Here is a 12,948-nt window from a genome sequence, read left to right on the forward strand (position 1 = left end):
ATCCAATTTCCCCATAAGAACTAACATAAATGGGGGGGGGGGGGGGAGAGGTAGGTTCCAGGGAATTTTTTCCCCCAATCAATCTCTATCTATATCTATATCTTTCATAGACATATAGTATAAGTTTTAAACAAACAATTTAATTCTGTACACAGCAATCATGACTGAAGCTTGGTTGAGGTGGTGAAGTTAGGGTGGGATATTTCCCAGGGAATGCCTTACTGCTAAATGATGAACTAGCACTCAGCTGAGCCCTCAAGGGTTAACACATTGTTGTTAATGTAGCCTCACACTTTACAAGGCAGCACAAATGGAGGGAGGGGAGACAGCATGGCAGACAGACAGAAACACATCCTGTGAGTGAGAGAGAGAGAGAGATGTGCATTGCCCCTTTAAGTATGCTGACACCACACTAAGTACATTGCCTTTAAAAAGATCAAGAAGTTGAGACAGCAGCTGCGGCCAGCTTTCTCGGTCCTGAGCCCTGTTGTGTCTCCCCCCTGCTCTATATAGAGCAGGGATAAGCAGGGGCAGGAGGACACCCTGACATTAGCCCCCTTCTTCCCCCCTCCCCTCCACAGCAAGCAGGAAGCTCCGGGGAGCAGCTCCAAGACAGAAGGCAGGAGCAGCACATGGCAGTGGGGGGAGGGACAGCTGAACTGCCGGCAACTGATAGCCTGCTGGGCAGCTGCTGCACAGGGAACTTAGGGGAGTGGGGAGCTGATAGGGGGGCTGCCGCTCCACCCTGGTTCCAAGCCCCTACCAGCTAGCTGCAACAGTCTGCTCTTCCTGCACGCAGTGGACAAAGCAGGCGGCTGCCAAACATTATAAGGAAGCATTGCGCAACATTAAACGAGCACGTTCCCTAATTGATCAGCAACGTAGCAACGTAACCAGGGAGGTTACGTTGGGGAGGGATAGCTCAGTGGTTTGAGCATTAGCTTGCAGGGTTATGAGTTCAATCCTTGAGGGGGCCACTTAGGGATATGGGGCAAAAATCTGTTGGATGATTTAATTGGGGATTGGTCCTGCTTTGAGCAGGGGGTTGGACTAGATGATCTCCTGAGGTCCCTTCCAACCCTGATATTCTATGATCTCTATGAACCGGGCCAACTTTAAGTGAGGAGTTACTGTAATGATAAATTGGGTGTGAAAAGGGTTCAAGCATAACCTATTTTTAATTCCAGTGATGTGTGCTATAATGCTGAAGAAGTCTCCTTTTGCTAAATGAATACTTGTGTTCAAGTTTATTTTGAGTCATTAACAATTCTACTGCAACTAGCCCAGCCACTAGCCAGTGAGAGCAATAATAATAATTTTGATAACTTTTTCCTGCAGACATCTTAGAGGTCATTACATATTTTTCAACCAAATGGAAACTAGGGGACAGAGTAAGAATCCAAGGACAAATTAAATAAATATGCCTTTAGCCAAGACTTGTATTTACAAAGTTTCAGAGAATTAAACAGATGTGGTGCCCTGTAACTAAAAAGCCATTTCTACATATCCATCCAAAAATATAGTAGCACTCAATTAACTTTATTTACCATTTCTGTGCAACCATGTATAAATTGCTAGCAAGGAGTCAGGCACAGATCATTCAAAAAATATCTTAAGACAATAACTTTACTATCAAAAGAGAAAATCAGTGATCTGAACTGGGAGCCAAGATAATTCCTTCAATATTGGTGTTCTGTATGCTGAAGATTAACTACAAAGAAGATCTTGTCAGACAAAAAAAAGGGAGATTGTATGGCTGCCAATTAAACAGATTGCATCCTGGTTTATAAAATACTTTAATCTGACAATATTGTTCAACTGACAGAAAGCTGCTCAAAGATGAAGTTAACATGTTTTCCCAAAATCCATAAGGACTCCCTGAACCCCAGAACTGCCATTATGCTATTAAACATTTAAACATCACAGATTGGTGCGAGTCATTGAAACAATCACATCATATCTATCCCTGGGACAATAAACCACTGTCTAAATCCTGTCTGTATTCAGGTAGCCATTGTCAATTTATTTCTTGCAGTTTGACCAGAGACTGTATTGAAGCCTCAAACAAACAGATTTAAAGGGCAAATAGTCAATAGGTATAGAGACAGCACTACTCTCTCATCCCAAGAGATGATCTCCCCAGAGAAAGTACTGTTCTGCCAATGTGCCTCAGTATGTGGAAGCTGACTGGCACTGCTGAACTGGTTCTGTGGATAAATTTTAGCTTCCAATACTGTCAATCTACCATGTCACAAGCAGAATTTTTCTCTGAACAATAAAAGCAAACCACACTTCTGACAGGCAAACTTCATTAAAGTATTTTCTAATCAGGAACGGCTTTCCCTATACAATTAGCAGCAGTGAAAGCACTTACCTGTACACCTATTCCGGCCTAAAGTCTGAAATAAGTTAAACAGTCTGACAGATATTCCATCTCTCTATTCACTCTTATAATTTCTGAAATTTTGCCTATTCTGATGAGGCAAAAAACGATAGAGAATAAGTCGTGCATTCAAAGCTCTGTGTGTGTATGTACATATAAACAAACAAACAAAGCTTCTGTAGCATTAAATTTGAAAAATTGATACAGATGCTAGTGAAGTTAACAGATCTAGAGGTACCAAATCCAGACAGCACCATGTATAAAGAAGAATCTAAGGTATTTAAACTACATCAGTCTTCTCCATCCACCTTAGAAGAAGCCAGGCATAAAGCTTTGCTGCAATGCTGGTGAGTGTCAGCATGCCAGTCAAGACACAACTATAGAATTAGAAGCAATGTACTCTACCTGTGTGTTCTTGGTCTCTGGTTTAAGGAAGCTGTTCTTCCTGGACTGTGTTGGCTTCCAAGTCTGGCAGGACTGGTCATGTAATCATTAGGAACAGTTGGAGGTTTAACTGGCTCCAAGGTTTTGTAAGGAGTATTTCGTCTAGTCAAATGAAAGTGGGTTGGAGAAGAGAAAAAGCTTTAATTAAAGTAATGAAACCATTTGTTTTCCTAAACCTTCACTTAAGATCACTGCACAGTGACCCAACATTACAATATAGAAACCATCTCTGAAAGTGGCAAATTAAATAGGTGTTTCATTCTCAACATGTTAAAGGGACTAATTTTAGTCACCTTTCCAGGACAAATTGTATTTTAAAGGGTTAAAGGGAAATTTCAGTGTCTAGGCAATATATGAAATAAAACCTACTGAAAAAAATTCTTTTGAAAATGCTTTCATACAGTTAAGGCCAAGCTGTATGTTCCCTTAAGCTAAAAGCTAATTTAAAAACAAAAACATCAAACACATGGCCACAAAACACTCTTCAGATTACAAACAACTGTATGCACATGCTATGCAATGCACACTTATCTATTACAGTAGTGCCCTTCAACAGTAGTTAAGATAATGTTTACATAGAACATTTTGAGGGAGGTACAAATGTCCTAAACATTATTTTGCTAAAAAGTATTCACATTCTCACACCAGGAGCATGTTTGGAGTCCCTGCCCTGTTCCCTTTTTTGAGGGAGCTCACAGATGGGGAGGAAATGGGAGACTATGAACATCTTTAATCATTTGTGCTGCTTCTTGTTAGATTACCACTTAAACATACATTATATTAATTCAATGACTCAGCAATATAGTAGAACCTTACTAATTATTAGGGGGCCCATTGCAAGGTTCTGAATTTGGTAAGCAAGACACAAAAAATCAAGGCCAATGCATCACAAAAATTATGATATATTCAGTAATCTGCTGTAGTTAGTTTTAATTAAGTTACTTTATATTATCCTAGTGAACATATTGTGTTACACTTAGAATTCTTACAAAATGTCTCAGGAGCACTAGACCTCACTATTACTAAAACTATTCCTGATAAACAATAGCCCAGTTGTTTGTATGGATTTGGGGATTTGTGAATCAGTGAGTTTCTATCATACACAGAACTAGAGAAAGTTTTAAAATATGAGCTGCCATTGGGCTTCTGTTGTGTCAGAAAGATCAGTCATCAGAAAATGAAAGTAGTGTGTGCATCTTAATCAACTAGAACACAAATATGATTGAAACTGCAAAGTAAAAAGACTTCACTGAAATTTTACACAGAATAACCTCACAATTAAAAAAAAAATAAAAATAGGATGTTAACAATGGGTATTCCACTTCTGGACAAAATGTGGGGAGGAAATGGAGTAGCCCATGTTTCTATAGCTTTGTTTTATTATGACTCTCTTATATAATCTGCATATATAATTCCCCCTACTCCAGTTCCTCGGAGCTGACTTGGCTAATGGACAGAATCCAGTTAAGCAAGTAGTCTTTCCACTGCTCTCAAGGCTCTGAACATTCTCTCTCAGTAGTTCCTTTCACAGAGCTCAGTCATTCCTTTTTCTATCAATGTGGTATTAATACCTACTACCTTCAGGTGGAACTGCAAAGGATCTCAAGCCCTCCTGCTATTCTACATTCTAATTTAGGGCTCCTAAGCAGGCAGTGGCTGTCCATTTCCCATCACACCCTTGCTTCATTTTTTCCTGTGATGCTTTTTCTACTTGGTCCAACTTCTTCTAAGCTTTTCCTACTCTGCCTGGGAGAAGCTGTTTTCTAGTTCTCCTAGACCTCCTGCTCCCTCCAGGTCTCTGTTATACTGAGCTCAAACTCCTCCTTACAGATCCCTCCCACAATCACCTGGTTCCTTCTTTGTTACCTGATCTTTGGACTCTCCTCTTCCCCCCGGCCCAACTACATTTCCCAGAATTCCTTTGCCTTAAAAGGGACAAGCCCCAGCAACTGGCCAGGTGGCAGTGCCTACTCTTAAGTGTGCTGCTAACATGCTCTGTTACACTCCTAAAATTGCATATTTTGTGTTGGTTTTAAATTTCTATCAACAGTTTTCAAATGGAAAGAAAAAGAAGCAATCTTTGTGGTTTCTGGCAATATTTTTGCATGCTTGAGGTAAAGTAGCAGAAAATATTCTAGATGCATGCACTTTGATGCCAAAAGATAAAAGACGGCACACACCACTCTCTCAAAAAGAAAGAGGTAGATGTAAAAGATGTAATCCTTGCTGTGTATTTTGGTTGTTCCCCCAACCAATCATCTCTTCCCCTCAATATCCAGGATTTCACCCATGATCTTTATCCACTGTTTCCTGAAGGATCCCATCACACTTCACTCTACCCACAGCTGAAATACAGCACACTCTCTGGTGGGATGGTATCAATCAAGCAGGTAACTGGAGCCTATGCAATACTAATCAACAGTGGGTCAAGATTCTCATTCCCATAACCCACTCCAAGCAAACAAACCCTAGAGAGTTTTTTTTTTTTTTTTTTAACTAAACAGTACATTATTACATTTTGATATATAAACAGTGACAGTGCAGCACTGAAGCGCTGCATCAGGATTAAAGTCTTCAGTGCTTCCAGAGCCCTGCAACACTCTTAAAGGGGGCTGTAGTTCCCCCCACTTTTCTTGCCTGGCTCTCTTGATCCCCACTGTGAGCTGCCTTGTAACCAATCCCACTATTACTCAGCTCCCCAACTTGGAAAACTAACTCATCCGTAGCTGCTAAATCTGTGCCAGCCCACCAGCGCTCACGTTCCATCTACCGTACCCTACATGTTAAAGGCAAAGATTCAGGTGACTGTGAACAGCAACATCCCTAGACAGGAGTTTCTGTTTAAGATCTCAACCAAAAGGCCTCACACAATAGTCCAAACAGAATTGCATTCTATATGCTCAGTGTTTTCAAGTATCACCATTTCAATCCATTTCATAATAATCTGTTGATGTACGGAGGTCAAACAGCAGTGAAACAGAAGCTGAAGTAGAAAGTGGTTGTGTTGGGGGGTGCAGTTCCCTCAATTAAGCATTAACATTTTCATTCAAATGAGCAAACAAATGAGAGAGTTAGTGTTGCCAGTACATCCTTAACTTCTCTCCACACACATTTTCCTTAAATATTGCACAAAGCATGGAATGCATTTTCACAACTCTCCTCTGTCAAGGAATCAAGAGTGAGTTAGCAACAAAATAAGATTCTTAACACTGAAATCCTTTTGCTTTGTTAGTTTAAATGAGAACCTTAATCAAAATTCATTTTTATTAAATATGCAATAATATTTCTGCCTGATTACTATAAGAAATGAAAACAAACCTCAGCCACTTCAATCTGTAATATAAAAATACTGCCATGAAAAGATATTCTTTCAAAGGGGCTTCATTTAAAAAAAATCAGAACATTTCAAATGTTTTGTATGGAAAGGTGATATGTCTAACTCACTAGAGCCCAGAGGGTACTCAGAGCCTTCACATACTCACTTATCCAGGCAATATTGATATCTGCACAATTAGAATTCTCTCTTATAGAGGCTGGATGAAAGTCTCATTCTTACCCCAGAGTTCCCCGGCCTGACATAGGAGGACTTGGTGGTTTTTGTGTAGGTGGATTTGTCCTTGACAAGGTGCCAGTTCTTGCAGGCTGGTTATTTCCATGCTGAAATGAGGGGAACATGATTTTATTTTTATACTTAAATGCCTCTACTTTTGAGAGTTATTTTTTAATGTAAGAATAGGAAGTGAGGATTCCCAGACAGCTATTGAACAGCTGGTTTTATCTACACACTAGAGAAGACAACAGGAAAAGGAAACAAACCCTAAACGTAAGTTTCATATTGTTTTTAACTGTCATTTTACAGCTGAAGTACATCTGAAAATTAAGCAGATGACAAGTTCATGCAAAAGTCTTCCCCTTTTCCCTCTTTAAATTACTATTACATTCCATTTGTGTGTCAGTTCCACTATGAATATTTTAAATAAAAAATTAAAGCTGACTCTACAAAACTGTCAGTCTTCCTTCAAAATTTCTCACTCAATTTAGCTCAGCTATTTGACTAGCACAATCAAGCATATTGTCTGGGAAACCTCCTATAAAAAAATGTAAGTCAATAGGATCAAGGCATCTACCAAATCAGAGCAAAGCGCTACATGTGTTAGAGAAATTAATGTATCTATGTATAAATGCAAATGTCAATATATCACGGATATATTAACACATCCAGGCTAAATGTTGCAAATCTGCACTGAAGTAGAGCTTATTTAACCTAAATAACCTATGAAAAAGCAGAGAGAAGTATAGGAGAGTTCTAGCTTTCAGTTTTAATGGCTCTGCAGCCTCAACTATCAATACAATGAGGCACTGTGGGTCAAATGAGAAATGATTCTTCTTACCTTGGCTTTTAGCCACTTAACGTTGGCAAAAAAAAGGGGGGAAAGCAGAAATTAATAGCAGATCTATCACAACTGATAGGACAACTTTTTAAAACAAAAAACAACAACAGTAATTCATTTCCCTAACAACTTACATTGCATCCCAGGTATGCTGTTAAAGACCTCATGAGCTCATAAAGCAGTCACAGGACAAGCATCACAATTAATAGGCATCTCCAAACGAAACACTTAAGAAACTTACATTTATTATCCTCGTGGCCAGCAAAAGGGACACATGCCTCTTGCCAGCCTTAAGTTTCTAACACCAGTTTAAAATGTTTGGTTGACACTAATCCAAGACCAAGAACATTTTATAGTTATAAAATATCAAAACCATACATTCTCTATACAATCTCTATCACACATTACAGAATGTATTAAACCATCAGTACTTTGGGAATAGAACCCAGAATGGAGAAGTCCTACCTGCTTCACGGAATGGCAAAAAAGAATTCAAAGAAGGGAATTCTCAGACTGGATATGCAGCAGAGCCTTTCACCGCTCTAGGTTGCTGCTTGAAATCCAACCCAGGTCAGTAATGCAGCAGTGCCAGCTCTTATGATTTTATTGCCAGCATCAAAATAATTAGTATTTGTCTTGAAGTTCTGACTTTTGGAGTCAGATGATGATCTCCGCTTTTGTTTTAAAAAGTAGTATGTTTCTAGCCCTCATGGTTGCAAAGGAAAGCATAAAAATGTGACTTCAGGTTATCCTAAAGGCTCAAAAATCAGAAAACATAAAAAGAACACAAAATGTATTTTTTTAATTATTGGGGGGGGCGGGAGAGGGAAAAGATACCTGCCTCAATTTTTGAGTGGCTGGGGGAAGCAATACTGATAGTGGTAAAAAGTCATTACCTTTTGTTGGCTGTTTGGAAGCAGTTTGGCATTTTCTGACCAATCCCTAAAGGAAAGTTGTCCACATAATGAGAAATCTAGCATCCTTGTTGGCAGTTTCAGCAGTAGTCAAGCTATAGGAAGTGGAACTACAGTGGGTCCCTCCAACTCTAAGTCTGGACTGAATTTTATTGGCAAGAGGCAGACTAAGGATGTTTATGCTACTATCGTCTCTGATGCACCTGTTCTATGGATGAATACAGAAGTTCAGTCTCCAAGATTGTCAGACTGGTATCATCCGCGAGCACTATATTTTTATAACAGCTATTAATTTCCTGGAAAACAAAGCTTTTAGCAATGAATCTGCTTTTGTCTCCCCATCTACTATGTTCCTTCCCTTTTTAATTTTTCCAGTTGCTAAGGACAATGGTGTAAAACAAGGAATTCTGCTAAGAGATCAAGAAGGCCATAGATCCTAACCTTCCAGCTGAAGACTTAGAGAAAGCATGGCATTTTAGCTCAGAACTCCTCCCAGGTCTCTCGAACACCTAACCCCTGCTTTTATCTCAGTCCCACCACCCCATCCAGGTCTCCCAGATCATTTAGTTCTTTTGGTCAGGACTATCTACAAATAAATGATTCTTCCCCCGCACCACTTTGTTCCATCATGCTCCGCCTCCTCTGCAGAGTGGATGCAGACATCTAGCAGTGATTCAGGGAGCTGCATTTTATTTCAAACACTAAAAATTGTAGCCACATTGTCTAAGAATACAGGAATAAAAAAAGCTTACAGATTAGCTAACCTTAGATGTTCCTTTCACCAATAATCAGTCATTTGCACTAGAAAATCCAAGATTGTTCTTGATGACTACTCAACTAACCATTTTTAGCTGTTTTCCTTATTACTCAAATGAGAATATCAGGAGCAGCCCTATGCCAAAACAGCAAAAGTATAGCCTGAGACACATTTTGGGGAACCTCTGCAGCCAAAGAACCCATTTCTTCTACAGACCTCTGAATCTTCCCTAAGTAGCACGTTGTATGCATGGATCCCCTCCCTATTTTTCTGGTGGAATACCTGGATCAATTTTGGAGTATCACTTGATATGGTATTGGTATTAAAGAAGAGTTACAAGCAGCCAGGGGCTATCTTGGTAGGTGGGAACTGAGACATAATGAACAGGCTCTCACACATTGCTTCTCACTGGGCTCCTGAAAACTCAGGGATGAACCTAGAAAAAGATATGTGTAACAACCCAGAGGGTTCTCTTCCTGACTCCTACATGTGATCTGCATTCTGGAATTGGGGATTTTTAGTTCCAGTTCTGCCACTAACTTTTGGGACTTTAAGCAAATCACACTTTGTGTCTTAGTTTCCTTATAAGTAAAATGGAGGATAATACTTAGCTCTTGCCTCACAGGCTGTTCTGGGACCCAAAGAGACAATGTCAGGCTCTAAAACAAATCTTCTACAAAAGTAAACATCAGTAGAAAGATTCCATAATATTTTATTATTTTAATGGAACTTTATTTTTAGATTAGCAATATGCCATATATTGTTTGCAATCCAGTAGTTACACATTCCTGTTAATGCCGTGTAACCAGAAAGTGAAATGTAAGCAGATGTAGACGATGAACAAAAGGGATAGTACTTTTGTTGTCCAAGTAAACAAAAATCCAGTTAGCTTTTTTAGATTTTCCCTTTTTATTACTCTAAGCTATTATTAGCAGCACAAGTAAGAAAATTTGTTTATGAATTATGTTCAACTTTTATGTCTCTGAAATGTTTGTAAAACATGTAAAATAAATGTTTGGCTTGAGATACTCAGATGAAGGGTCCTCTATTAGGGGAACATTACATTACGTTTATATTTTTTAAATATTTCAGTATCACTGACTCCAAGCATTCAAAATCATGAGTCAGGCTCCAAAACTCAAGAGCTTGGCTTACAAAGCAATAGGTTTTTTAAAATAGGGTGGTGGTGGGGTGGGTTTGGGGGGTGGGTTTGGGGGGTGGAGGGAGGCACATTAGCTTCTAGTTTTGTCTTTCAGGATTCACGCTTCCAAGGTTTTCTCTGCAACAATGAACTTTTTCTAGAAACTTACTTAAAAAATAAATCTAAAGCTGAGATTCTCACTTAAAGTTAAATTTGGTGTTTTTCTTAAAGCACCAGCTATCATGAGCCTCATGATAAAATTATCAGCGTTGGCAATACTCATGGTTATTTTTAACCTCAGTGTCCTTTACCCTACAGCAATATGTATTGTTTGATAGTGACCCTCTGAATAACATGGCAGCAATGCAATTGGCAAAATGACACGAAGTTCTAGTGTCCGACACTAACCAATACCAGGAACAGGGAGAATTCAGAGTCTCAGGCTCCAAATCATTGGCTGCTTGTAGAAGTGCCTATTTAAATCTTTCTAATAAGTCTCCACAAAAATAGTTAACGCTCAGCTGGATCCAACATAAAAGGCCTTTCCCTACAGGGGAGAAAAACAGCAGGTGCACAGAAATCTTTTCCTCATAGTCTTGCCTTTTGTTCTGTTTTATGTGGTAGATATAAACATGAAGAATATAAGTGACTAAGCTGGTACATGGCAAGCATTCATAGATGTTGAAAATCAAACCCACTTCTCATATTTAAGTACTATGGGATTTGGAGCCTCCATCTCCAGTTTAAATTTTCTCCTTTCCCTATCCCCTGCATCTTTCTTGGGTCCATGACTGATTAATCAATCTTCACCTTGTCACAAGTGCCTCATATCTAGGAGATTTTAAAATTCTTCCAAAGTGTCCACTTAAGGTGCTCAGTCTTCCTGTAATTTTTAAAAAATAATTACTAGTTTCATACAATAAACTCAATCAATTGTAACTACTGGACAATTCATTTAGTGAGTGTTAAACACATTATCTACATTTAGCATAAGAAATCATTTCCATTTCTGCTTTAACCTTCATTTTACAATCAGGTGGACTGAGACACCCTGATAGCGCCAATTCTACCTGCCTTTCATTTTTCACACAGAATATTTTAAAATTCTAGCAGGGCTGCTAGACAGGCATAATTCTTTTCAGCAACATTCTTTAAGCCCTGGATTTTCTGTATGGATAACAGCATTTGACCTATTTTTTCCTTCACAAAACAAAAGGAAGAGAATGGAAGAATGGTTAAATTAGCTTGTGTCTAATTTTTTTTTAAGTTACTAAGCCAGAGTCTTCATACATTAAAGCAGCATTTCATGTCATGATAGGTTCTGATTTACATGGGGTTGAGGAGGGAATGACTTCAGTTGTGTCCCCCTGTCCTCATCCCCAGAGAATGGTCGCTGAGTGATTATTTAGTATCTAACAGACTGGCAAAATCTGCTTGTGTGTACATTTCTTGCAGCCATTTACACAGAATGTTTGTTCAATGAAAAGGGAAGTGAGCCATGTTAAGTCTAATCACAAGTGCAACAGTTTAAAAAAAATCCACTGCCCACATATGATGCATCAAAACCAAACTTATGGTATCCCTGGGCTCACTGTTCCCATCCCAGGAAAAATCCTACAACTGGAACAGAATACTAAGCACTGCCCCCTCCAAAGGGAGAGGTTTGAGCATTGTGGAGTAGAGATATGGGGACAGCCTGAAAAACTCTCAGACCCACAAGCCAATAAGAGTATAATTAGGTAGATCCTGGGCCATTTTAGGGGTGGCCTGTCCCTGTGTGCTAACTGTGGACTCTGGATCCCACACAGCACCCAGGTTCCTTAAGGATCTGGGCTGCCGCTGACTAACTCCCTACAATGGTAGTGTAGCCTTTTGGTACATAGAAACTGTGGTGGGCAGTTTCTACTACTAGAAACATCATCAACTCCCACAGCGATTTCCCCAGCAGGAGGGAAATATACTATGGAGAACAGCTGCTGCCTATCTTCTCCCTCCCCCATCAGCAGAGCATCAACCACACAACAGCTGCTGATCTCGTGGGCTCAGAGGGAGGGAGAAATACACAGAGCAGAGCCCTTCCTCATGCCCCTCCATACATGTTCCTGCTTTTGCTTCTCTCCTTCTGCATGACGATCCACTCCCTATTCCCAGGGTGAGACTCAAAATAAAGTGTGAGAAACTTTTGTCCCATTAGGGAAGGGAATTCAGGAACAAATACTTTGGGAGAGAGGAGTATTTGAGTAGTTCCAGTACCAGCTTCGTTTCTATCATTTTTTTTAATTGAATAAATGAGAGTCAATTTGAATTTATGTTTATTAAACAAAACAGTTCTGGTATTGCTCATTGCAATATACTTTTGAAATAATTTTTAAGGCATTTAAATATATTTAAAAATATTTTCACACAGACATTAGAAATCATAACTGTACAGGCTATGGTTCCACATTTATTCTGGTGGCCTCTCATGTTTTCCTTACCATCTCCCCATTTTGTTCCTACCTCCACCAAAACAAAATGAAGTCACACAAACAGTGATAACTTAGCCCTTATAAAGGATGTTGTTGCACTGTTTGAACATTAGTTAACACTTACTCAATAGTTACCTCATTTGTAAATATTATGCCCCATTTTATTGAGGAAAAAATGTATGAACAGGGCAAATTTACAGCTGGTCAATCTGTGGGTGAGCTGGGATTAGAACTACAATTTCTGGTTTTGTCAGGAAATCATGCTACCTCCAAGGCCCTAGACAGTTTCCATCAATACTTTAACCTGGGTGAATTTGTGGTCAAGAGTATAGGGTTGGCAGCAGTAAAGTCTGATATCCTCTTTATCCACATATTGGGTATTGTAGCAGGGTAGTCACCCCGCTCCTGCCGGGAGGGGTTAAAAACAGCCCTGGAGAGGGCTGTGGCTGG

General features: G+C 39.4%; 1 protein-coding gene across 5 annotated transcripts in view; it reads right to left on the minus strand.

Annotated features, from left to right (window-relative positions):
- The window catches only part of ABI1 (abl interactor 1), a 125,244-nt gene that overhangs the window by 17,771 nt on the left and 94,525 nt on the right, over positions 1–12,948 (minus strand). For all 5 annotated transcript variants that reach the window (XM_065399232.1, XM_065399231.1, XM_065399229.1 and 2 more), the window contains exons 4-5: positions 6,384–6,484; positions 2,789–2,929 (exon numbers count right to left, since the gene is read on the minus strand). In XM_065399232.1, coding sequence (XP_065255304.1) covers positions 2,789–2,929; positions 6,384–6,484 — 242 coding nt within the window. The remainder of the gene's footprint in view (positions 1–2,788; positions 2,930–6,383; positions 6,485–12,948) is intronic.

Source organism: Emys orbicularis, chromosome 2 (genome assembly GCF_028017835.1).
Source record: "Emys orbicularis isolate rEmyOrb1 chromosome 2, rEmyOrb1.hap1, whole genome shotgun sequence".
In the NCBI taxonomy this organism is placed as follows: Eukaryota; Metazoa; Chordata; order Testudines; family Emydidae; genus Emys; species Emys orbicularis.